This window comes from Aethalodelphis obliquidens, unplaced genomic scaffold (assembly GCF_003676395.1).
Source record: "Aethalodelphis obliquidens isolate GAN/ISIS:26980383/991018 unplaced genomic scaffold, ASM367639v1 scaffold45, whole genome shotgun sequence".
NCBI lineage: Eukaryota > Metazoa > Chordata > Mammalia > Artiodactyla > Delphinidae > Aethalodelphis > Aethalodelphis obliquidens.
In genome coordinates, this window is record NW_020837989.1 from 16,014,741 (window position 1) to 16,041,440 (window position 26,700).

At 49.4% G+C, this 26,700-nt stretch overlaps 2 protein-coding genes across 10 annotated transcripts in view; one reads left to right on the forward strand and one right to left on the reverse strand.

Annotated features, from left to right (window-relative positions):
- Positions 1-26,700, reverse strand: part of RNF14 (ring finger protein 14) — a 46,120-nt gene that overhangs the window by 14,912 nt on the left and 4,508 nt on the right. For 3 of the 8 annotated variants that reach the window (XM_027081777.1, XM_027081773.1, XM_027081767.1), the window contains exon 1: positions 3,649-3,741. The exons of 1 other annotated variant lie outside the window; for it this stretch is intronic. The gene's annotated coding sequence lies outside the window, so the exon portion shown is untranslated. Of the gene's footprint in view, positions 1-1,096; positions 1,264-2,565; positions 2,700-3,317; positions 3,568-3,648; positions 3,742-26,700 lie in introns of those variants that run through there. 4 more of the 8 variants (XM_027081772.1, XM_027081769.1, XM_027081770.1 and 1 more) reach the window with 4 other exon arrangements.
- PCDH12 (protocadherin 12) lies at positions 11,283-26,655 on the forward strand. 2 transcript variants are annotated; one of them, XM_027081759.1, is made up of 4 exons: positions 11,283-16,882; positions 20,283-20,380; positions 22,305-22,456; positions 25,799-26,655. In XM_027081759.1, exons 1-4 carry the CDS (start codon positions 14,003-14,005, stop codon positions 26,266-26,268), a joined length of 3,600 nt encoding a protein of 1,199 aa, XP_026937560.1. In that variant the 5' UTR covers positions 11,283-14,002; the 3' UTR covers positions 26,269-26,655. The 2 variants fall into 2 exon arrangements, with proteins under 2 accessions (XP_026937560.1, XP_026937561.1); XM_027081760.1 differs by lacking the exon at positions 25,799-26,655 and having other exon boundaries at positions 20,813-22,419.

Sequence of the window (26,700 nt, forward strand, 5' to 3'; positions counted from 1 at the left end):
AAGTTCCTCAAAAACAACTGCAAAGAATTAATCAATATTCTCACTTTTCTGTCAAACTAAAAATGACAGGCATATCTAATATTCCAGTAGCTCTGCAACAGTAACAGCCTTTTCCAAAAAGGAGAGTTGTGTTTCTTTTAATTGCTGACTTTATCAGTTAGGTATGATTTAAGAAAAAAAGCACAATCAAAGAAATCACATATTAGTTTGACTTGCCCACTGAACTTCGGAAAATGCCTTGCTCATAAAAGTAGTCAAAGTATACTTGATATGCTTAAAAATAAATGAATTTTTTAAATCCACAGCAATCTCTAGGACAGGTTTTCTCAATCTCTGCGCTACTGACATTTTGGAACAAACAATTGTTGTGGGAGGTTATCCTGTGCATTAGGGGATGTATATCAGCATCCCTGGCTTCAACCTACTAGATACCAATAGCATCCCTTTCCCTCAAGAGTTGTGACAGTCACAAATATCGCCAGACACAGCCAAATATCCCCCCCTTGCACAGGGAAGGCAGAAGAAAATTGCTCCCAGTTGAGACCACCCTACTCTAGAGAATGTTACAGGGACAGATACTATGTAAGACAGATAACTGAGGAAGTAGCAAAATAACATTAAATTTTTGAAACAATAATGAATTTTGTCAAATCAATTGTAACATTTATCATTTTTTAAGGTAACACCAACCGTGAAAATATGCTACAATTAAATTGTACAATGCTTTTTAATCACAGCAACTGAAAGATGCGCCACACTATAATTTAAATGTGCAAAAAATATGTAGTGAGAATCTACGAAAATTACTTTAATAAAACCACCACCAAAATTACCATTCTATCACTTAAAATACTGGACTATAACTGCATTTGCAAATATGCTCCCTCTTGGCTGAAATATTTTTCTAAACTGAAATGCACAGAATTGAAAAGTTAGGACATGGTTTTTCACATTATAAAATACTACAAAACTTAGACAAATTCATTTAAAATGATTCCATTTTCAAAAAGTACGTTTTTCCAGCAGATGATAACAGTTCTGCTTGAGCTGTGTCCCTAAGACACAGTGACATATTCTATTCGAGGTCAGTTAGTACCTGTTAATAACAACCAGAAGAAAAGGATATTAGCATTGCAGTCCGTATTTCAGCTCAGTTTGGAACTCACGCAAATCTCATTTATTCTCCAGATGATGGAGATGAGACTGCTGAAGCTGGATAAGAGGCCAAGATGTGGAACTCATACTAGGTATACTACAGAAATCCTGCCAATTGCAGAAAAAAAAATACAAAAGATGGTGTTAGGACCCTCTCCAAATTTAAATTCTGAATTTCCGTTACCATCACTTAAATCAAACACATCCTAACACACAGTCAATCCTAATCTACAGCTGCATATTACTCTCCTAGGTCAGCCTAACTGAGGCACGTGGTTGAACGGACATGTGCATGTTCCCAGTAATAAGAGCGCCCTTCTTATCTGACTGCCTTCAGCCCCAAGAGGAGCTGAGGAGAAACACTGAGGTCCTATGAGAGGACAGTACAGCATGCTCCCATAGCAAACGACTTCCTGCGGTTTTCTTGATTTTGTTTTTCCTTTCCTCTTCTGCTTCCTCTATTCCTTCACTTCCTATCCCCCTCCAGTTTGTCCTCTTGCCTGCTAATGAATTAATCCTGCCAGGGACACTCAACATTAGGTTAATTTAAGCAAGACAGCAGGATATTTGAAAACAAAACAATAAAAGCGCGCACGCACGCACGCACGCACACACACACACACTTTTAAGTCCTATTCTAAATGCTTTACCAGGCTTCTTAACTGGGAATGAAGGAGAAGGGGAGAGTGGTCCATAGATGGGTTTTAGAGAATCCTATGAACATCCTAATATTATATGCAAAAAATATGATATAAAACCATAATTTTAAAACCAAATTCTCAGATGTGTGACTCCCAAATAAGCTAAGAATGAAATTCAGGATTAATTTACATTTACTGAGTAGTATTACTATGTACTATACCGTCTTTTCACATTACTTAATTGTAAACAATTTTACCAGGTGTAGTACATGGTGATAATGTAATTAAGCTTTTTGTTTCTTCCTGTTCAAACATTATAAATGGGGTGAGATGAATTTATAGTTTCTGGTTTTAGATTAGTGTTCTCTACCTTGTCTGCATGGTAGAATCACCTGAGAAGCTACTTTTAAAATCCCAATACCCAGGCGATACCCCAGAGCAATTCAATCAGGCATCAGTAGCTATCCAAGCTCTCCACGTGATTCTAATGAGCAGCCAGGCTTAAGCTCTACTCCAAGCTGTTTGAAATCGGCAGCTCCTCATGACCTACCCCACCAGACCCCAGCTTCTGAAGCTGCCACTGGGTCCCAGTCCCTTAATTCAGATCGCTGACCTAGATTTCCTTCTGATTCTATCCATTCAGCTTTCAAGACCCATATCCAAAGCCCCTATTCCACGTAAAAATTTCCAATTAGATATCATATGTCTTTCTTTAAAAATCCAGCAAACTTTTCTACTGTAACTTTCCTATGATATTGTCACAACCCACCTTGCATTACAGTTCTTCCTCTGAACTTGCACTTCCTCTCCTACCAGACCGCATTAGCTCCTTAAGGGTGAGGATCAAGTCTTTTGCATCTGCGTATATTGTTCTCAGCATCTAGCAGTGCCTTACATTAGACACTGGAAAAAGTGAGAACTGAATTGGGGTGAGATGCAGTGTGCTCTTATGGGGGACTAGAATCAAGGTTCAGTGACAGCGTTGCCACCTCCCACTAGGAGCAGGTTGGGTCGGTCGTCACAATAACCGTAAGAACAGTCACTTAGGGAGCTCTTGCCGTGTGTCAGCCATTGTGCTAAGCCCTTTAAATGCATTAGCTCGTTACATTCCCACAGCCCCATGGAGCAAGTCCTGGCCCTACTTCCATTATACAGAGAAAAATGACATTTTAAGTCCTTGCTGGCCCAAAATCACACATCTAATACATAACTAAACCTGGATTCGGACCACCCTGTTTCCTCAGCCGTAACACGGGAACGAGAATAAACCCCGGTGCCACGACACAAGAAGAGAATTCAAGTTTAATATTACTTTTGGCAAACCGGAAACCGCTACATCAGTGAGGGAAGGCCCCTCCTCCTCCGGGTTTCCCTTGGGCCTGGGAAAATCCTACTCATACTCCCAGGCCACACCGTGCGGGCTCCAGCGCTGGGGTCTGCCCTGGCTCCGGGCTCAGCACGCCGCTGCCGGTGTCTCCACCGCTCACCGCGGGGTGTGGAGTCCTTGTTTGTGAGACTCACCTACAACTTGGGGGCAGGCCCGAGCCCTGCTACCTGCCCCGGCGCTTGGATACGGAGGGCGCTGCACGGGTGTGGGCCGGCCCGGGGCGTCCCAAAGGAGCAGGGCCTGGTCCTTCCCCTTCCTCCTCTAAGCGCCCCGTGGGTCTTAGCCGGGCCGGGCTGTGGGCGCCCAGTCCCGGGTCTGGGGAGCTGAAGCCCGCTGAGCAGTCCCGGCCCGGCCGCCCTTCTCTGCCTCGCGCGCCCGGAGCGCAGTCCCCACCGTACCTTCCGGCTGCCCCGCGGTGCCGGGCCCGACAGTTCCGCCCTCCACCCTAGCTTCGGATCCCCTCACCTCCACTCGCCGGCTCCGCCTGGAGACGCCCGGCTCAACCAGCGTACCGCCTCTTCAGCCTTCGGAGCTGTCAGCTGAGCGGCGCGGATCTGGCTGAGAGTCCCCCGCGTGAGAAGGGCTCTGCGCAGCCGCCTTGACCGCCCCGGCCCCTCGGCCGCCCCCCGCAGGTCAAAGGCGGCGCTGCAGGAGCGACCATCGTCACCCGTACCGCAGCCCTGCACACTTAATAAGTATGCCTCTGGAGAAGCTGACACAAATGCAGATTCTGGGGCCCCCTACCCAGGGGGGTCCTTTCAGTACTTCTGTGACAGTGTCCGGAAATTAGAATTTTTACCAGTCCCTACAGATGATCATGAGGCAGCGATCTACCGGGGGGCAGACGTTCCTATAACAATCCCAGGCCTGCTCCCCAGATAGACTACGCAAGCCTCTTCTCCCTCCTCGGATCCCGGCCTCAGAAATGCTGCCCATCTTTCTGGCACCTCCACTATGAAGGCATTCACTTATTGTTCATAACAGTAATAACTACCATGTTTACTAAGCATAGGATGCTTCAGGCCCTGTGCTACGTGCTTTATGTAAATTTTCTCTTTATCTTCACTATAACCTTATGATTTCGGTACCATCTGTTATTCCCACTTTACGAGTGAGAAAACTGAAACTTAGAGAGGTTCAAGAATTTACCAAAGGGTACACGATTATTAACAGGCTGAGTGGGAGTTAAAATTACATGTCCCCTACCTCATGCCATATGCAAAAATTAACTCAAAATGGATCAAAGACCTAAATGTAAAAGGTAAAACTAAAAAACTCTTAAAAGGAAACGTTGGAATAAATCACGAACTTGGATTATGCAGTAGGTTCTTAGATATGAAAAAAAGCACAAGAAACGAAAGAAAAAGTAGATAAATTGGGTTCATTAAAATTAAAAACTTTTTTGGCTTCCCTGGTGGCGCAGTGGTTGACAATCTGCCTGCCAATGCAGGGGACGAGGGTTCGAGCCCTGGACTGGGAAGATCCCACATGCCACGGGGCAACTGGGCCCGTGAGCCACAACTACTGAGCCTGCGTGTCTGGAGCCTGTGCTCCGCAACAAGAGAGGCCACGACAGTGAGAGGCCCGCACACCGCAATGAAGGGTGGCCCCCGCTTGCCGCAACTAGAGAAAGCCCTCGCACAGAAACGAAGACCCAACACAGCCAAAAATATTAATTATTTATTTATTTATTTTTTAAAAAGAACAGTTTAAAAAGAAATTAAAAACTTTTGTGCTTCAAAGGACATTATCAAGAAAGTGAAAAGACAACCCACAGAATAGGAGAACATATCTGAAAATCATATATCTGATAAAGGTTTAATAACCAGAACATATAAAGAACTCCTACAACTTGACAATAGAAAGACCAGTAACCCAATTTAAAAATGGGCAAAGGATCTGAATAGACATTTCTCGAAAGAAGATATACAAGTGGTCAGCAAGCATGTGAAAAATACTCAACATCATTAGTCACCAGGGAAATCAAAACCCTAATGAGAAGCTACTTCATACTCACTAGGACTGCTATAATTAAAAGAAAAAAAAACAAAAAAAACAAGCCCATAGATACAGAGAACCATTTGGTGGTTGCCAGAGGTAGGGGGTGGGCAAATTGCGTGAAGATACAGCTTCCAATTATAAAATAAATAGGTCATTGGGATGTTATGTGCACCGTGGTGACTATAGTACATAATACTGTATCGTACACGGTATTTGAAAGCTGCGAAGAGAATAAATCTTAAAAGTTTTCCTCACAAGAAAAAAATCTGTATGTATGGTGACGGATGTTAACTAGACTGATTGTGGAAATCATTTCTCAATACATACACATATTGAATCACTGTGATATACCTGAAACTAACATAACGTTTTATGTAAATTACACCTCAATAACAATTTTTAAAAAGAAGACAGATAATAACAAGTGTTGGTGGGAATGTGGAGAAATTGGAACCCTCATATGTTGCTTTTGGGAATGTAAAATGGTGTAGCCACTCTGGAAAACAGAGGGTCTGCATTTTCATTTTGTGCTGGACTTCACAAATTACGATGCTGGTCCTGCACCCAGGAGAAAGGAAAAGCCAAGTGGGAAAAAAAATCGGGCACTGGAAGGGCTTACCTGACTGCCACAGAAGGGAAATTTTTGAAATGCAAATAATCAGCCCTAATTTTCTGTACTGTAAATCTTGACCATTACAGAACAGAAAACTAACTACCCCTGTAATGGACACCAGAACCAGAAATATACTCCTTAAAAACGTAAAGGAAGGAAGAAGACTCTCTGAAGCCATTCACTAATATCACTGTTCATGTTTAGCCAAAGGAAATAAAATCAAGAGAGAAATGCATGGCAACCGTACCGCAGAGTGCTTGGAGGTGAGACCACAAACACAGAAAGAGACCTCCCAGATGCAAAAAGTGAGGGAGCCGAAGAACCAGGTCGGGAAATTCTCACAAAGTCAGAGTAGGAGGTGAATTGTGACATCACATCATGACTTCATGTCAGAGGTCACAGGATGGAGGGAATAGAAGGGAGGATTTCAAAGCAGTGTTAATAATTTGGATGAATGTTTAAAATGGACTAAGCATTCAGAGTCCAGTTTGGAGGTCAGGATTGGATAAAGAGAGTTTTCTACTTAATTTTCTTTTTAGACTCCATAAAAATAACATTTTTGTATCTTTGGTTTTATGTGACTGGCGTTATGTCGTTTGGTTTTAAATTGAGCTATCCCCACGTGCCCAGCCCTTCACTGTGCTAAGCATTTTACACGCATTGTCCCATTTAAACACCCAGGACCCCATGACCAAGGTAATTTTATCTCCCCATTTCACAAATCAGGAACTTGAGGCACTAAGGGGTGAAATGATTTTACCGGTGTCATTCAGTGGTGACATATAGTATCAGGACCAATTCTGCATCAGTCTGACCCTCTCTTAGAGCCTGTGAAAGAACTAGGGTTTGTTGAAACAGAAATACAGAATAAAATCATTCTGGCTTTAAGAATTAAAAGGGGAGGCCCTAGGAAAGTCAGGATTACAGTTTATGACATCATGATAGGTGAGAATGAAGATACAAAGAGAGAGAGAAAGAGACCCAACGCCATACCCCGTCCCCAGGGACACTAGATGATGATGGAGTCTAGGGCTAGGAGAGGATGGGGTGTGTGACCTAGGCCAGAGGTCAAGACCCAGGCCATTGGGTAGAGATGCAGGAGTAAGTCACAAAATATGTCTGGTCTTGTAGGGACCAGCAGGCTTCCATCAGGAACTGCACTGCTTCCCGTCCATCACTGGCATCCAAATGGTGTCCAGAGACTTTGCTGAGCTCATCCCACCTGCCCAGAGGGGACAGCCTCCTTTTCAATGGCCACCACTCACAAGCACCCCTGAAACAAGCCTTGACGTAGAGAGGGGCAGCAGTGTGGAAGGGAAAGCCCTGCCCCAACTCTGGGACAGGACTGGACAGTGGTGAGCCCCACCTCATTACAGAAGTATCACTGCTGGTCTCCTGTCGTTATGTATTTGTTCACTCTGTAGATCTCAAAAAATTTACCATTATCACCTGGGAATCTGAAAAATTGGTGTTTCTTTAAAACGGGGGCTTAATCCTCAAAAAAAAATTGAGAGCTACTACACTAAAAGCAATTATAAATAATTAACAACTAGAGCGCTACTCATGTCCCATGCCCCACTCTAAATGTTCTGTATTGACTAACCTAAACCTAACAGTAACCCTGTAACATATTACCATCATCGTCATCCCTATTTTAAGGCTAAAGAGACTGATCACAGAGAAGTTAAGTGGCTTGCCACTGTCACACAGATAGGAAATTACAAAGCCAGGCTTTGAGCCCAGGCAATTGGAGTCCTGAGCCCACATTACTAACCCTAATGCTATGCTTAGATCAAGTTTACACTTTGCTCATGCAAAGTGCTCAGGTCTGTAAGGAGAAATAGCCAGACTACCTGTGTGGCCAGCTTCCCTGGTCAGCGTAGCTCAAACAATACCTCAGGTCATCCCAGGGTTATATAAAAACAGACTCGTAGAGAGGCTTGCGGTGGCTAACAGTATAAAAACGTTTTCTGCGCTTCTGATGCAAAAGGTAAAATTTGATTTACAATAATAGGCAAAGAATGATCATGTTTATACTTGCAAACTGGGACTTCATTATTATTCCCCCGAATAACAGTGAAAAGGGTTTTGTAACCCCAAGGTAACATGGCGCTGTAAGAAAGAAAGAGGGGTGAGATTTAGCAGCGGCCATCATAAATCAGTGTATGGCTGTTTCTCTCGGAGCTCCAGGCTCAACTCCTGGCTGTCATAAACTTATAAAGGGGAGCCCCATGAGAATTTATGTAACGATGGCAGGACTCATTTTCCTTCCTGCAAGAATCTTTCTGAAGCAAGGTGAGAATTAGGCTGATTAGATTCTATGTGAAGAAAGAAAACCAAACCAATGGAAAGGGGAAAATGTGGGTCAGCTTTAGCTATTTACCACTTCCCTTGCCAAAAAAACCCTGACCTTGTAAATGGAGAAGAACATGCTGAATTCCACCAAATCAATGAGCGGCTGAGGGCTTCCCCGGTGGCGCAGTGGTTGAGAGTCCGCCTGCCGACGCAGGGGACACGGGTTCGTGCCCCGGTCCGGGAAGATCCCACATGCCGCGGAGCAGCCGGGCCCGTGAGCCATGGCCGCTGAGCCTGCGCGTCCGGAGCCTGTGCTCCGCAACGGGAGAGGCCACAACGGTGAGAGGCCCGCGTACTGCAAAAAAAAAAAAAAAAAAAAATGAGTGGCTGGATGACCGAATAAATTAATGAATGAGTGTGATCCAGGCTTTCTCTGGGGTGGTTCTTCCAGTGTGAGAACAGTTCCATCCTAGAGTCACCGAGAAATGCTGAATACATAACAAGGCCAATCAACAGAGTCAGCCTCTGAATATTCATGCACAGATGATGCTCCCAGTCAATATGTTTGATTTTTGTGTTTACTGATAGATTTTCAAATTCACTGTGTAAACCAAAGTTCTAAAAATAAAAAGAAGAGGAAAAATGAAAACAGAAAAGAACTTGTGGTAAGATCATACATTACTTCTGGATAGGATTGCCAGATAAAAATACTAAAATTTTTTCATTGTTTATCTGAAATTCAAATTTAACAGGGCACAGTATATTTTTATTTGTTAAATCTGGCAAACTATTTCTGGGCTAATAACCCTATGTAGAAGAGAGGGCTGAAGAGAGTTATCTGGTGGACATGCCCATACCTGGGAGTCAGAAGGAAGGCAAACCAAAGGAGGATTCAGAGAAGCAGATAGAAGAGCCTGCAGAAATACGGAAGAAGAACCAGCTGTGCGCAGAGCTTCTGCGGAGCATTGACACAAGCACGGGGGGGAGGTGGGGACCAGGAGGATGCTCAGTGAGAAAGGCCTGATGGCTGTAGAGTTTGGCCCTTACAAGGTTGTTGGTGCTTCTAAGAAGTTCTATGTCAGTGGTTCTCAGTGAGGTTGGGGTGGAGAAGGGGTGCGTGGCAGAATGACCTACAGTATATCAGAACCAAAATCTACATGCTGGAAGTAGCCCTCTCCCCCTCTAAGGATTGGGGAGAGAGACATAAGTGTTACCCTTGTCCACTCAGAATTTATGTGGTCTGTTCGGGGGGGCCGTGTTGTGGTTACTAAAGCACAAAACAAATGATAAATCTTTTCTTGCATTTATCTTGAAAACCACGTGGGTGATCCACAGTTTACAACTATCTGTTGGAAAGTCCTTATCTTCAATCTACTTCCTTCACAGCCTCTGCCCGTTCTGTAGGGTACCTCCCTCCACAATATCCTCAAGCTTCAGCAATCCCCCACCCCCTCATCTATTTTTCCTTTTATTATGTAGATCAATTAGGCCTCTCTTGCCAGCAAAAAAGGTCCAATCAACTTTCTCAATCTGGTCCCAAATGATCTGAAAGATGAAGCATTTTCAGAGAGGGGGTAATAGAGCTGGCAATTATAAAATTCTCTTTGGCAGGCTGCGAAAGAGAAAAGTATGAATTTTCTTGCCCTGTTCCTGGTATTTTGAAAAGCTTTTCAAGTGATCGTGATACGTGGACGCTTCTGAGAGATACCACTCTTAATCAAGACACAAAGCCTTTTCATTTCTTGAAAAGTCTTATTTCTTGGCAAATTTCTCCCTGCAAAGTGCATTCTTCTCTCTGCTCTTTGCCCAGAAAGAGGTGCCCTTGTGTGGGAATGGACATCCGTGGTCTGTCCCAACAGAGATCACAGAGTGCGGGCCAGGACCAGGTGACCCAGAACAGCCACTTGAGTCTCCCAGCCAATGGCCCTGGCTACACTGCCTCCAATTTCAACAAGGTCTTGCTGAAAAAAAAGAGGCAGACCTTAGGTGGTCCAGTCACCTCCCCAACCAGAATGATCCTGAGGATGAAGCTTCCCAGTTTCATCAACACTGCCTTGGTGGGTGGTGATGACTATGGCCAGCGACCGGGCAGATTCACAGGGAGCCCCGGGGGTGAGCAGCCAACCCCGCAGGACATTCATAGGTGGGGCATGATCTTAGCCTTCCTCCAGCTGGTCTTCAAGTCCCCCAAGGGTCAGAGTCCCACCCTGCTGGTCTGACCCCTCAAGGTTCCTCAGGACACCAGGGATCCTCTGACCCCCCCCCACCCTTCTCACTTCACTCCCCGACCCCTCCCAAACAACGGACCCAAGTGTGAACAACCCCAAGGCTGGTGGTAAACAAGGCTTCACGCACCAAGCCCAAGCCTGCCCTCTTTTCAAAAAGAGGGAGGCTGTCCTCAGCTATTTCGGACCTATTTCAGAGGACTTCTGCTCCTTCAAACCTATTTTCAAAACTCAGGATGATGAAGGCTCTCCAGATAAACTCCAGTTTCACCCCCTGATATGTGGTGGCTAAAGATCAACTGACCCGGTAGCCAGAAAGGAGGAGGAAATATTACTAAAAGGGGACCTCGTTCCCAGAGGTAATAGCCTTTAAAAGGTCTGGTTTGCTGACTTTGGACTCTTAAAGGGTTGTCTTAGCTTCCTGCCCCCAACGTGAGTAAAACAGAGAACAAGAAAAAAACCACCTACGAAATCCAAATTCAAAATTTTTCTTGGCCTGTGAGTCCATTTTTTACATCCCCGAATCCCAGTCAAGGCAACACACACACACACACACACACACACACACACAATCAATGCCCTTTCCAGAATATAAATGTTAACACATGTAAAATCATGAATTCCATAATTCCTCCTGTGGGCGTTGGGTCACATTAGGTTTCCCACTAAGTGAAATGATTGTCACCTGGGTATAGCTCCTTCCATTGTGTTGTACGTAGCACAGGAACACGGGTCTGGAGTTGTGGACATTTGAGAACTCCAGCCACCCACCTCCCTGCCTCTGTGGCTTTCCTGCCTTTGGCCACCAGATGGCACTCTAGAAACGTTCTCAGCACCAGAGTCTCCTGTACCAAAGTTCCCCTGCATTACTCCCAGCTGGCCTTCTTCTTCCCTCTTCTCTGTTCCCTTTCAATCGACATCCCAGAGTACAGTTGAAGGGGCTTTGTGGAGGGCAAATGTGCGTGACCTTGGGCAAGCTACCCTTGCTCAGCTTCTTCACCCCTATGGCCTGGTTGTGAGGGTGGCATGGGACGATGCAGGTAAAACACTCGGGACAAAGCTTGGCAGGTAGCTGCTATTCTCATCAGTCTGCTCAGACCCCTTCCAAAGCTCTGCATGGCCTTCAGGACAAGGTCCAAATCCTGAGCACGGGGTCCCAGGCCTTCCATCATCTGGCGGCCCCTGCTGACACCCCCAGCCCACCGTCCTCCTCCCCACTCGCACAGGCCCTCGTGTGGGACTGCGAGAAGCAAGCTCGCCCACCTCCGGCCTCTTCCATTCTGCTCCCTCCACCTGCTCGCACCTGCCCCCCCCCTCACTCTTCCCCGTCCTTCAGGGTGTGTCCTCCAGGAGGAGCCTCCCCTGATCCCTAAGCCTGACTCTGGAGCCATCCACTGGACCCACTTCTTTCATTTTCCCCACCCTGGCTTGAGACTACAAGCCCCTTGGGGGTCACTTTGTCTTGCTCACTGCCTTGCACATAGTAGGATGAGTGAGGGCCAGACAGTGAGGCCGCCATGCAGGCTGACTGTCACCAGAGGGCCTGGGGCCCACGCTGGTTCCCCTTGCAGGGCAGGTAGCACTGGGCCCTCGCCCGAGATGAAGAAGCCCTGGGAAATGAGCCTTCCTGGCCAAGAAGGCGGAGGAAAAAACGTGAAGGGACAAATGCAAGACCATTTTTACCATTTGCATTCGAGGTATAAAGCCTGGCAAATAGTACAAGGTAAACTAGTCCCATGTAATGAGTGCTTTCTCTGTACCAGGCATTGCACCAAGCCTTCACTTGCATTATCTCATCAAATCCTTACCACAAACACGGGAGATGGGTGACAGCCATGCTCTACAGAGAAGGAAACTGAGGCCCAAAGAGGTTATGTGACTTGTGCCACGTCTCCGAGCTATTGAGTGTTCTGTCTTCAGAGCCAGACTGTAGGAAACACCCGATTGGATTCAGGCCCCTTGCTATTGGGAAACCTCCAGGGGTAGAATATGAAAGGATAGGGTGTGGGAAAGAGAATACAGAGGGGAAGGGGGGTGCAAGGTGAGGCTTAGGCCAGGGAGGTCCTCAGTCGCCCCATCCTAATGGCCACAAGCCCCCTGGCCAATGGGCCTGATTGGAGTCACTTGTGTCCCAACAGGCACCTCCAGCCCCAAGGACTGAGCTGCCAACACCCATTGAGGGGAAGCTGGCCCTTAACTCCCATCACTTCAAAAGGTTTACAAACCTCTGGACTCAACCTCAAGGTAAAGTGCGAGACTGGACAATGGTGGGGGCAGTGGATGGAGGAGGAAATGAGAAGCAGCAAGTCACCTCAAGGCCACCCAAGCCAACTGCCCACTCGCCCCCCTCCTGGCCTCACCTCTGTGACGGGACTCTTGGACATGAACAGCAGTGGGAAGAGAAGAATTGGAGGAAGGGAGGGAAAGGGAGAGGAAGGTGTGGGAGAGGGAAAGGTATAAAAACCTCCAAGACCAAGGAGCAGGAGCTGGGGGATTCCCCCGAACAGGGGCTCAGGCTGGACCAGATGTGGAGAACAATGGGCCAGGAGGCTAGGGAGCCGGAAGGGAAGGGGGAGGGAGGCCACACCGTCGGGTCAGAAAGGTCATTGTACTTCAGGAGCCAAGGACACGGGCACTTTTGGCTCCTGAAGTATGTGGGCAGGGACTGACCCAGGGCCAGTGCAAGAGCCAGAGGCAGCCACAAGGTAGGCCAAGCTGGCAGATCACGCCACCCACCGCTAAGAACAACGTCATCGCCTACGACTCCGGGCCAATGTTTCATTTCATCCCACGATTTCCTGCTGAGAGGGCTACTGTTGTTATTCCCATCTGTGCTCTTAAGATGAGGCCCAGAGAGGTTGAGTGACTTGTCCTACATGACCCAGCTGGGAAGTTGTGGAGTCAGGATTTGAACCCAGGCATTTTGGCTCTTATAGCCACTCTCTTAATCAGCGCTGCTTCCCATGAGACAAAAACGGGTGATGAGGGCGAAGTCAAGACTGAGAGGTAGACAAGTGTGGGAAAAAGGGGAATGGGAGAAGAATGACGGGAGATGACGGAAACAAAGAGAGACAAGGAAGGGAAGAGAGGCCAGGGTGTGACTTGCCCGGGAGGGGCTCAGGCTCTCTGCTCACTTGGCCACAGCAGGGGCTCCCCTCCCCTCAGTGGCTGCCTTGCCACATGGACGGCACCTTCCCATCCGGCCTGTCCCCAGCCGCATCCTCCTCAGCGGCGGGCCACTCAGCTTCATGGAAACTCTCTTTCTCTAATTGGCATAGAAACTCATAGCCCTCCCTTTTCCTGTAGGTGGGGTTTCCATAGGAAAAAGCTGCTTCTCTGTTTCCCCAGCCTAGCAACTGTTTGGAAGTCAGATCCCCACATCCTGCTCTACTGGGTCAAGTCCCCCCTGGACCGGCTCTTGTCCATCATTTGCTAACGGGGACCAACAGTGCCCCTGAACAATTTTCCTTCATTGGTCCTTGGACCCCTCAAATCTCTTCTGATGAAGATGGCCTCGCCTGGGAATTCTGCTGGCTCCATCAACTAATTATGGGACGAGGCTGTGCCAGCAGGTCTGGGGGCAGGAGAACAGGGCTAATCAAGCCCCCCAGGGAACACTGGAGGACTTGCCCAGCCTTCGAAGAACTCTAGCGGTTTCTGGATCTAGCCCACTCTGGCGGTAAGCATGATGCGACTTCTGCCACTTCTGCTGGGACTTTGGGGGCCAGGTGGCTACTTGTTCCTTTCAGGGGATTGTCAGGAGGTCGCCACTCTCACTGTGAAATATCAAGTGTCAGAGGAAGTACCGTCCGGCACAGTGATAGGGAAGCTGTCTCAGGAACTGGGCCGGGAGGAGAGGTCTGGGCGAGCAGGGGCTGCCTTCCAGGTCTTGCAGCTGCCTCAGGCGCTCCCCATCCAGGTGGACTCCAAGGACGGCCTGCTCAGCACGGGGAGGCGGCTGGACCGGGAGCAGCTTTGCCGGCAGCAGGATCCCTGCCTGGTTTCCTTTGACGTGCTTGCCACAGGGGATTTGGCTCTCATCCACGTGGAGATCCAGGTGCTGGACATCAACGACCACCAGCCTCAGTTTCCCAAAGGTGAGCAGGAGCTGGAAATCTCTGAGAGCGCCTCCCTGCGCACCCGGATCCCCCTGGACAGAGCTCTGGACCCAGACACTGGCCCCAACACTCTGCACTCCTACACCCTGTCTCCCAGCGAGCATTTTGCCCTGGATGTCATTGTGGGGCCCGATGAGACCAAACACGCGGAACTCGTGGTGGTGAAGGAGCTGGACCGGGAAATCCATTCATTTTTTGATCTGGTGTTAACTGCCTATGACAGTGGGAACCCCCCCAAGTCAGGCACCAGCTTGGTCAAGGTCAATGTCCTGGACTCCAATGACAATAGCCCTGTGTTTGCTGAGAGCTCGCTGGCACTGGAAATCCAAGAAGACGCTGCCCCTGGTACTCTCCTCATAAACTTGACTGCCACAGACCCTGATCAAGGCCCCAACGGGGAGGTGGAATACTTCCTCAGTAAGCACGTGCCTCCAGAGGTGCTGGACACCTTCAGTATTGATGCCAAGACAGGCCAGGTGATTCTGCGTCAACCCCTAGACTATGAGAAGAATCCTGCCTACGAGGTGGATGTCCAGGCAAGGGACCTGGGTCCCAATCCCATCCCAGCTCACTGCAAAATTCTCATCAAGGTTCTGGATGTCAATGACAACACCCCAAACATCCACATCACGTGGGCCTCCCAACCATCCCTGGTGTCCGAAGCTCTTCCCAAGGACAGTTTCATTGCTCTCATCATGGCAAATGACCTAGACTCAGGAAACAACGGCCTGGTCCACTGTTGGCTGAGCCAAGAGCTGGGCCACTTCAGGCTGAAGAGGACCAATGGCAACACATACATGCTGCTAACCAATGCCACGCTGGACAGAGAGCAGTGGCCGCAATACACCCTCACTCTTTTGGCCCAAGACCAAGGACCCCAGCCCTTATCAGTCAAGAAACAGCTCAGCATTCAGATTGGTGATGCCAACGACAACGCACCTGTGTTTGAGAAAAGCAGGTACCAGGTCTCCACTCGGGAAAACAACCTACCCTCTCTTCACCTCATTACCCTCAAGGCCCATGATGCAGATCTGGGCGTTAATGGGAAAATCTCATACCACATCCAGGACTCCCCAGTTTCTCACTTGGTAGCTATTGACTCAGACACAGGCGAGGTCACCGCCCAGAGGTCACTGGACTATGAACAGATGGCCGGCTTCGAGTTCCTGGTGATCGCAGAGGACAGGGGGCAGCCCCAGCTTGCATCCAGTGTCTCTGTGTGGGTCAGCCTGCTGGATGCCAATGATAATGCCCCAGAGGTGATTCACCCCGTACTCAGCGATGGGAAAGTCAGTCTCTCGGTGCTTGTAAATGCCTCCACAGGTCACCTGCTGGTGCCCATTGAAACTCCCAATGGCGTGGGTCCAGCAGGCACTGACATGCCACCACAGGCCACCCCCAGCTCCCGGCCATTCCTTTTGGTGACCATTGTAGCAAGAGATGCAGACTCAGGGGCAAATGGAGAGCTCCTCTACAGCATTCAGAGTGGGAACGAAGCTGGTCTCTTTGTCCTCAGCCCCCACCTGGGGCAGCTGTTCATCAACATCACCAATGCCAGCAGCCTCACTGGGAGTGAGTGGGAGCTGGAGATCGTGGTGGAAGACCGGGGCAGCCCCTCCTTACAGACCCGGGCCCTGTTGAGGGTCTTCTTCGTCACCAGTGTGGACCACTTGAGGGACTCAGCCCGTGAGCCTGGGGCTCTGAGCACATCGGTGCTCACGGTGATTTGCCTGGTCGTACTGCTGGCCATCTCCGGGTTGATCTTGGCTCTGATTATGTCCATTTGCCGGACGGAGAAGAAGGACAACAGGGCCTACAACTGTCGGGAGGCCGAGTCCACCTACCGTCACCAGCCCAAGAGGCCCCAGAAACACATCCAGAAGGCGGACATCCACCTCGTGCCTGTGCTCAGGGGCCAGGTGGATGAGCCTGGCGAAGCTGGGCAGCCCCCCAAGCACGTGGGCAAGGAAGCGATGATGGAAGCAGGCTGGGACCCCTGCCTGCAGGCCCCCTTTCATCTCACACCGACCCTGTACAGGACTCTGCGTAACCAAGGTAACCAGGGAACGCTGGCCGAGAGCCGAGAGGTGCTGCAGGACACTGTCAACCTCCTTTTCAACCATCCCAGGCAGAGGAATGCCTCCCGGGAGAACCTGAACCTTCCCGAGCCCCAACCTGCGACAGGCCAGCCCCGCTCAAGGCCCCTGAAGGTTGCGGGCAGCCCCACAGGGAGGGTGCCTGGGGACCAGGGCAGTAAGGAGGCCCCGCTGAGCCCGCCGGCCTCCTCTGCAACCCTGAGGCGGCAGCGGAATCTCCATGGCAAAGTAGCCCCTGAGAAAGAGTCAGGCCCCCGTCAGATCCTGCGGAGCCTGGTCCGGCTGTCTGTGGCTGCCTTTGCGGAGCGGAACCCCGTAGAGGAGCTCACTGTGGATTCGCCTCCTGTTCAGGTACCTCGGTGTGGGCAGCTCCCTCTCTTGTCAGCCCCCCTCACCCGCCCACAACAGCATCAGACCCCATTACCCTCACATTCTTCACATCCATTCCTCAGGCTCACCACGCACTTTAGGATGCATTGGGTGCAGTGGTTCAGGGCACAGCTCTGGGGTCAACAGAATTTAGCTGTGTGATCCTGGACAGATGACTTACTGTCTCTGAGCCTTAGTTTCTTTATCTATAAAATAGGGATGACAGTAAGAGCATCTGCCTTGCAGAATTGTCCTAAGGATTTGGTCAGTTAATTCCTGTATGAGCACTCACTTAAGAGTGCCTTGTGCAAGTAGACACATAGCAAAGGTAGTGACTAAGAGTACAAGCTTTGGAGCAAGGCTGCCCAGGTTCAAATTCTGGCTCCACCTCTTCCAAGCTGTGAACCACAGGGAAGTCACTCAGCTTCTCTGTTGAAGTTGCCCAAGTTAACAGCACCCATCTCCCAAGTTTGCTTGAAGGTAATAAAGTGAATGTGCTTAAAGCCTCTAGAATAGCGTCTGGCGTGTAGTCAGCACTCAGAAAATGATTATGATGATTTCTGCTAAGCTCTTCTCCATTTCACCTGCCCTCATCTCATCTGGGCAACCTCCGGGTGAAGCAAGCCGGCATAGGCATCATTGCCCCCAGGCTCAGGGGCTGCATTTGACCTGCCTGAGACCCCAGAGCTTGCCAGCTAGGCCTATGGGATAGGACAGCGGAAACAACCTTGGAAATTGGGAGTTAGGCAGATCTAGGTTCCAGTTTCAGCACAGCCACTTTAGGAGCTGGGCAACATTAACATCTGAGCCTTATTTTCTTCATCTATAAAACGGGGATTGTGATGCCAAACTTAGCTGTGTCTACCTCCCAGGGGGTTGAGAATTAAACGGGATGATGAATGGCTGTGTCCAGTGACCTAGGATTTACTGGACACACCTGGGAAAGCTTTTTCCGGGACGGTGTCTGATCTCACACCCGTATCAACTCCTCTGAACCCCAGATCATCTTCCCTGTGCCAGGCTGCCCGCCCAAGGCACACTTCTGTCATGAGCCAGGCTATCAGCTCATGTTTCCTGCGGAGCAAGGACACAGCTTCCTTCCCCCACCCCTTCCCCAGGAAGCCACCTCGAGAGGGCCCAGCTGCTCTCTCAGGAGTCCTGCCCTGGGCTCTGTGCAGCCCCAGAAGTTGCCCAGAGCCATGCATTCATTCATTTGTTCATTCATTCATTCACCCATTCATTCAGCAAATGCTTATTGAATGAGCTCTTTGTGCCAAACACTGTGCTGGTGGTTGGCAAACAGAGAGAGCAGATAGCAAGCCCTGCGGGTGACCCCACTGGGGTGAAAGAGAGGAGGGTACCAAGTTGGGATCAAGTTGAGGGTAAGAGGCAGCTTGCCTAATGCTTGTCTTTCCGGTAGCACAGTGCCACAGTGGAGTCAGATCCCAGTTCAAAGTCCAACCCTGCCTCTAATTGCTGTGTAGCCCCTGTGAGCCTCAGGTGCTACACCTGTAAAGTGGATATAATGGTATCTCTTTCCTTGGGTTACTGAAGAATGACATGAGATTATATACCACTGGACAGTTATTAAGTGCTTATCATAAGATCTATTCCTAAGTAATTTATAGACTTTCACTCATTTAATCCTCATAGCCACAACCAACACATGACCTGAGTCTCATTTTTATTCCCTTTTTTTTTTTTTTTTACTGCTGAGGAAACTGAGGGTCAGAATGCTTAAGTAATTCCTCAAGGCCACACAGATGGGAAGTGGAACAGGGGCAGATTTAGGACTTGAACCCAAGTCTGACTCCAGAGTCTGGACTCTAACTGTGAAATGACAGCCTGAATGACAGCATACAACTTAGGGTTTGGCACTCAGGGAGTTTCCCTGAAGTAGCAGCTGTCACTCGAAAACAGGGTGGCAGGTGCTTGTAGGAGGGTTTCTGGGCCTGAGCCAGGAGGTGGGAACTGCCCTGAGGCAGGCAATGGGACCCTGGCCCTCCCACATCACAGTGAAACCCCAGTCCTGGCCACCTCCCCTTCCAACTCTCCTCTGAGGTTGGCATTTTCTGTCTTGAGCTGTCCAGAGGGCAGAGGGACCCTCTCAGGGAAGAGGGGGGCTGGGCCCAGTTGGGAGGCAGAGGCAGCATTTCTAGGAGGAACAACACAAACCCCTTGACTCTGCAGAGCATTTCAAAAACCACCTAATTAATCCTGACAACCCTGTAAAGAAGTCTGGGTGGTATTTTTAGATCCACCTTAGAGATGAGGAAACTGAGGTCTGAGTATGTCTAAAAACCTGCCTGACATCACACAACAAGCTAGAAACGCCCTTGACTTGGTCTGTTGCCTTCTCCCTCACTAGGGCCTGTGGGGCCTCACCCTGACATCTCACCCACCCCTGCCCCATTCACCAGCCTTTCTGAAACGCCACCGTCTCCTCTGCCCTTTCAGCTTGAGCACCTTCTGACCGAAACTCCCTTCCTCCCTCACCCTGGCCCTCACCCTCTCTCCACTTGCCAAGCCCCTGTGGAACCTCCGGGTCTCAGCAGAGGCGCCTGGCATGTAGTATGAACTCAGAAAACATATGTTGAAATAAGTGAATTACTTCCCCCTGTATCCACAGCCCCACCCCGTAACTCCCTCCTTGCTGCAAGCTGGGTGAGGGGCCTTCCTCTGCTCCACTTGACCTCCACCGTTTCTCATCCCTGGTGCAACCCCCCATAGCAGCTGCTGTGTCCTGTCTCCCCTGACTGTCCTCCCTGGCAGACTGGGAACTCCCTGAGGGCAGAGACTGGGCCTTGTTCTCATTCTTACCCCCCCAGCAAGCACTCGGCGTGGCACAAACAAGCTCTCATTAAATACTTGTTGAGCGAATGAAAGGATGAATAAACGAATGATTCAAAGACACCCTTCTGCCTTCTGTACAACATAGTCTTACATCTGGCCCGCCAACAATGGCTCAGTCTTTGAACATCACTGAAGCGGGGGAAATAACACTTTACAATAATCCTTATCGAGGTTATAATACATTTACAGTCAGGACGTGCCCTTTTCACCCCCATCCCACAGCTTCCACCGGGAGCAGGTCTCCTGGGGGATTGAGAGTTGGGGGACAGGCCCAGAGGGTTCTCATTCTCTCTCTCAGACTCCCAGGTCCCGGGAATTTGTAGTTGACACATGGCCAAGCAGGGAACCTGTCTGCACACATCCCTGCCTCCGTCACCATCACCGTTCACCATCCCCCATCCGATCCACGAACATCTGAAGCTGGAGGAAAGACTATAAAAAGAAAGCGCCGGCATTGAGGGAAACATCCGGTGAGGAAGTGTGCTGGGTCGGAATTGTGTGGAGTCAACAGATTTTTCCTGTCTTGTAGCAAATCTCCCAGCTGCTGTCCTTGCTGCATCAGGGCCAATTCCAGCCCAAACCAAACCACCGGGGAAATAAGTACTTGGCCAAGCCCGGCGGCAGCAGGTAAGCTGCACGTAGCCCCCACTGGCTTCTCAAGCCCCCCACCAGCCTGCCCTCACCCTTGCAGCCTCTGTGCCTTGAGGAAGGGTGAGCACATCCCAGACGCTGCTCCCCTGGGAGACTGCAGCGAACAGCATCCATTCCCCCACCCAGGCATCCTGGTCCTGGAGCAACTGTATTAATAGTATTTACAGGACCCGAGTCACTAAGGAAGTGACTTCATCCCTGAGGCTCTGATTATCTATCTGTTCCCTGATTGCAGAGGTGCTGGGCTATGAACTTTAAATCTGTAACGTTTAGCTCTTTCTCTTGACCCTTAAACATAATATGAAGGCTCCTGGCTAAGGATGTGGGTGTGTGGGTGTGTTCCTTTGGGCCGTCCTAGAATTAAAGAGACCTCAAGAGGACATCTAATTTAACTCCCTCTTGCTACAGATGGAGAAACTGAGGCTCTGAGTAGTTTGATCCAACCCAGCTATGTAAACTTGAGCAAATCAAGCCTCAGGGATGCAGTTTCTCATCCATGAAACAGAGGTCACCACACTTCCTTGTAGTGATGGGGTAGGATTTAATGATCACACGCATTCTGAGCCCATGGCCCAGTGCCTGGCACATGGGAGGTACACAAACAATGCTAAGTCCTTTCCCCTTAAAGTGACTTTGCTCAAGGTCAAATAGCCAGTGAGTGGCAAAGCTGGGACCAGCTCTCAGGACACTGACTTCCGGTTCAGTGCTCTTGCTGTGACAACTTACAGTCTTTTTTTTGTTGTTTTTTTTTTGCAAAGATAGCTAGAAATAGTGTAGAGTAGCGGTGAGCACACACATTCCAGAGTCGTATCAGCCCGGATTTGAATTCTTACTTAATTTCTGGGGACCTTGGGCAAGCTACCTAATCTTTACAAATCTTGGTTTTCTCATTTGTAAAATGAGGACAAGAGAACCCCTTACAGACGTGAAAGGTTTGATGAGAAGGTAAATATACCTTGCAAAGCATATGTCTGACTCAGAGTAATTGCTCAATAAACATTAGTTGTTGCCATTACTTGCAAACTTGCTACCCCTGCATAGGAGCAGAAATGGCCACAGAAAAAAAGCAGCAAGGACCCCCAGGCCTTAAAGGGAGCTTTTCCAGATGCTGGGATGAGGTGCCAGGCCTGTCCCCACCAGGCTAAGGTAGTCCCAGGAACTGGCCTCCCCCAGGTGATAGAGAGGGTCTTTGGGAGGGAGGGGTCAGGGAGACAGCAAGAGACACCATAGTAGATTCTGAGTAGCTTTCGGATGCCTCACCTCTGCTGCACCCTCTATTGACCTGCTCTTCTGGTCTGGGATTTAGCCTCAAATAGGGAGGAAGGAACATTCAGTCACTCAGTCCACAAAGCATTTATTAAGCACCTACTATGTGCCAAGTCCTATTCTGAGCGCTGGTGAGAGAGCAGGGGATGAGACAGACAAATATCCCTGCCCTCACTGGAGCTCATACTCAGATAGAGGGATGGAGGGGTGGAAGGATGACTGCATTAGATCACCCAAAGTTTACTAAACTCCTATTCCATGCCAGGTAATGAGAAGCAATGGAGGGACAATGGTGAGTAATATCAGGGCATTCATAGTCACTTCTGTTTGCTGACTGCTTACAACACTGTGCTAAGTTCTTTACATGCAACACCTCATTTTACCCCCATAACGCCCCATGAGGTGGGTGTTATTTATTACTCCCATTTTACAGATGAGGAAGCAGACTCAGAGTAGGCAGGAGGGCTGGGATCAAGTAACCCAGATTGGTCTGACTCTGAAGGCTGGGCTGTGGACCCACTTCCCTCTGTGGATGAATGAATGCTGGCATGAACAGAAGACTATTCATGAGCAGGAATGAATGAAACTATGTGTGAATTTCCTCACTCACGGACTGTGTTGGCTCCCTTTGCAGGAGTGCAATCCCAGACACAGATGGCCCAGGTGCCAGGGCTGGTGGCCAGGCAGAACCAGATCAGGAGGAAGGGCCCTTGGACCCTGAGGAGGACCTCTCTGTGAAGCAGCTGCTAGAAGAAGAGCTGTCGAACCTGCTGGACCCCTACACAGGTAGGGACTCCCCAGGGTCACCCCGACCCCGCTTCTGCCCCCATCGTACCCTCCTGTGCCCAGGCTTCAGAGTTCTGCTCCAATCCACTGCAGGAAAACAGCCATTCTATTTCTGGAGACTATCAGCAAAATTTTTTCACTTCCCCTGGAGCTTCAGATCTTCATTTGTTTAAAGATCAGATTCTACTTTGGTCATTCATTAAAAAAAATCATCATAAGAATAGTGAACAGTTACTGAGCTCTTGGTGTGTGCCAGGTACCAAGGAAGCATCTTATATACATTATCTCAGTTAAGCTTCCAAACAGTCTTTTCAGGTAGATATTATGAGCTCCAATTTAGAGATCAGCAAACTGAGGCTCAGAGAGGTAATACAGCCTGCCCTGAGTCACTTCAATGATTGAAGGGAAGCCATCCTGAGCCCACCTACCATCAGGGGACCTCTCTCTACCTCCTAAACCACTCATCTGCATTTCTTTGATGTCTTTAAATACCCTTTTACCCTGAGAATTCAAGAATCTGCCAGCTCCCTCCGCCCCCGCATCAGTCAGCCCCCTTCAGGTAACACACAGTAAGTCCAACCTACGCTGATTTTCTGTTTCTGTAGTTAATAATCTGCTCTTCATCTGGACATATTCTGTGCGCTGAAGGCATGACAGGGACTTCCCTTTCCTTGGTTAAAAAAATAGATAGCTAACTTTTATTGAGTGCTTTCTATGTGCTAGTCCCTGTTCTAATTGCCTCATGAGAAAATCTTCTGAGATAGGGACTATTCGTTATCCCCATTTCATAAAGGAAAAAAACTGAGGGGCCAGGGTGTTCAGTAATTTTCCCAAGGTTGTGCAGCCAATGGTTATTAACCCAGGCAGTGTGGCTCTAAATTAAAATTAAGTAAAATGAAATCTAATTAAAATCAAGTAAAATGAAAAATTCAGTTCCTCAGTCATATCAGCCACATTTCCGGAGCTCAGTAGCTACGTGCGGCTAATGGATATTGCTTGGGACAGCACAAATCTACAGAGTTTTACAGGACAGCATTGTCTAGAATGCGGAGCTGTGAGGTCCAATAGAGTAGCCACTGGCCACATGTGAAAATGGCTAGTACCAATGGAGATGTGATAGAAGTATAAAACACACTCCAGATTTTGAAGACTTAGTATGAAAAAAGAATGTAAAATATCTCATTAATAATTTTAAAAATATTGATTATGTGATAAAATGATCTTAAATATAAAAAAACTTACAAATTAATTTCACCTTCTCTTTCTACTTTTTAAATGTGGCTACTAGAAAATTTCAGACGACCTCAGTGCCTTGCATTATATCTGTGTGCACCAGCTCTGCGCTGGAACCTGTGGGCTCAGTTCCCATGTGGTCCTGCTTCCCCACAGCACAGAGGGCAAAGAACACAGGGAGATGGTAACAAGTGGTGTGACGAAGAGCGCAGCAGGGGTAGAAGTGCCTGCGCTGCTCTCAGGGCTGGACTGTGATGAGGCTACTGGGGAATGTGCCTGACACTGGGGTCTTGGCTGCATCAGATAAAAGCCCCACCTGAGGATGTGATGATGACCATATTTTACCGTTGCGTGAGCTCACTGAATGCTTACAGCCACCTGACAAGATAAGTGCTACTATTTCACCACTTTGTGAGCGAAAAAGGAGGCTCAGAGAGGTTAAGCAAGTTTTTCAAGGTCACAATGCTCATAAGCTGCAAAGTTAGGAAATCAAATCCAGGTCTGCCCAGTGCCCACCTGCCGCGGAGTGAATTCATCATCACATTTCAGCCATTCTCCTACACTCCACTGATTTTCTCATTCCAAGCTTCATTCCTTCCAAAGCTCTCTGACCCTTGTGCAAGGAAAAGCCTGATTCTGTAACACCAAAAGAGTTCTAAACTTATTACCCCAGAGTCTCAGGGAACTTAGGTTTACATTCCCCAAATGTCCAGGGTTAATATTTATGTCCATTCAATCATTCAATAAACGTTCACTAAGCCCCAGGCGTGGGCTGGACCAGTCGGGAAGGGGCGTGACCCTGCCTCACAGCCTGCACAGCCCCACACTGTGAAGGCAAGACCGAGGCTCATTTATCAATAGAAACAGCATTTACTGTATTTTGCAATAACTTTTCAAAATCACAAAAGTAATATTTGGTTAATATAGACAAATGTAGATAAACAAAAAGAGAATAAATCATTTCTGCCCAGGGGTAATTTCAGTTAACACTATGACGCGTCCCCTTCCAGTCTTTCATTCTATGCACATAATTTAAAGCAGGGTACCTTAAGCAAATATTAAATACATGTTAAAGCAGATGTTGTGCTTTTTTTTTTTTTAAAGACACACATTCTTAACCACAAGGCCTATAATTTCTTCCCTCTGGCTTGGCCTCTATCATTGGGCCTGGAACTAGTTTTCTGAGACAGGATTTTCTGTTGAAGAGATGGGAAAAGGAGAAGTGTGATGGTGGGATTTGGGGCCTGGGGGACACTTTTCCACCGCCCCGGCCCTTCCCTGGGACAGCTCTTAGGCAGCCAGCCCCTTCACACGGTTTCCTGCAGCTTGAGAGGGGAAGGTTGAGGAGTTGAGAGCATGGGGCCAGGAGGCAACAGTACAGACCTTAGTAGGCCTGGGAAACCAGAGCCACCTAGCATCCAGGGGGAGGAAGGGCCAGCTCTTCAGAGAGTGGGTGCAGTGGTGCAGTGACAGGGGGCTTCCAAGTCATCAGACCTGGGGGTCAAATCTGGGCTTGGTTGCCTAGTAGCTGTGTGACAACTTCTTGGAACTTCAGTTTCCTCATCCATAAAATACTCTTGACTTCAAAGGTTTGTGTGGAGGTTAAATGAGATAATTATGTAAATTGCCTAGCACAGAAGTACTTAATAAGTGGTCACTATTATTATGAATAGGAACCGAAGGCAGCGCCAAGCCAGGAACTCCAGCAATGGCTAAAAACGGGGATTCCCCCACCCCCACCCCCGGCATCCTCAGCTAGTGGTGTCCTGAGGGAGTGAACATCCTGGCTGTACAGGGATGGATGAAGGACACCTAAACCTGAAACAGCCCCAGGGACCGGTAGATGCTTTAGAAACGGGCCATTTCTAATTCTAGGCCTTCCTCCTCCCCCTGCCGCATCCTCACTCAGCTCACGCGCGGACATCAGTCGCTGCCTTCCTGCCCGGAGCGCTTCCCTGTCAGGGCCTCTTCCTTCCCGCCCACCTCCGGCCGCCCCATCGGTCCCCTCCATTTCCCTTTCCTCCTTTGTCCGGCGCCCCGCCCTGCCCACGACCCCACCCCCGCCCGCCATGGGCTCCGCCCTCACCGCGTCCCTTCCGCCCCTTGCAGGCCTGGCCCTGGACCGGCTGAGCGTCCCCGATCCGGCCTGGATGGCAAGACTCTCTTTGCCCCTCGCCACCAACTACCGTGACAACGTGTTCTCCCCGGACGCTGCGACCTCGGAGGAGCCCAGGACCTTCCAGACGTTCGGCAAGGCGCCGGGGCCCGAGCTGAGCCCGACGGGCACGCGGCTGGCCAGCACCTTCCTGTCGGAGATGAGCTCACTGTTGGAGATGCTGCTGGAGCAGCGCCCCGCCGTGCCGGTGGAGGCCGCCTCCGAGGTGCTGCGGCGGCTCTCAGTCTGCGGAAGGACCCTGAGTCTAGACCTAGCCACCAGCGGGGCCTCGGGCTCGGAAGGCCCTGGGGGCCGATCTGGAAAGAAGGGGGCCGAGGGCAGGACCAGCAGCGGCGGCAGCAGCAGGGACCTGTGGATCCAGGAACCAGGGGCCCCGGGAGATGTTAGGAAGCCCAGGCCCTGAGGACTCTGGGACAGGAGGTGGTTTCTCTAATCTTTGAACTCACTGACCAGAGGTGGCCTGAGAACTTAAGGTGACCAGTGCTGCCCCACAGAGGAGGCAGGAGCCCCAGGACAAACAGCGGGCTGACCAAAGCAACCCCTTGTTAGGGGCTGGCTCTGCCTGTGGATTTTTTGGAGGAGGAAGACAGTTGGCCGCTGAGATAAGTGTTTGCTGGCAAAACACATGTAAGAGCACAGAGGGTTCATCCTCCTGCAGAGCGGATGCCAAGAAGTGTCACAAGCAGGAAAGGATGGCCTGGGTGCACACTGGAGGGTGTGGGGGGCTGGATCCTGGGGCACCAGGCAAAGCTCTCTGACCTACTAATAAAGGAAAAGCAGTGGCTCGTTATCCTGTTTGCACCTGTCGAGAGGGAGGATGGAAGAATAGAGTGAA

Excerpts from the sequence above, each read along its gene's own strand:
- PCDH12 (XM_027081759.1), top strand. The coding sequence starts at position 14,003 with ATGATGCGACTTCTGCCACTTCTGCTGGGACTTTGGGGGCCAGGTGGC. Across the intron at positions 20,381-22,304 it reads GCCAAGCCCGGCGGCAGCAG|GAGTGCAATCCCAGACACAG; the intron begins GTAAGCTGCACG and ends CTCCCTTTGCAG. Across the intron at positions 22,457-25,798 it reads CCTGCTGGACCCCTACACAG|GCCTGGCCCTGGACCGGCTG; the intron begins GTAGGGACTCCC and ends CGCCCCTTGCAG.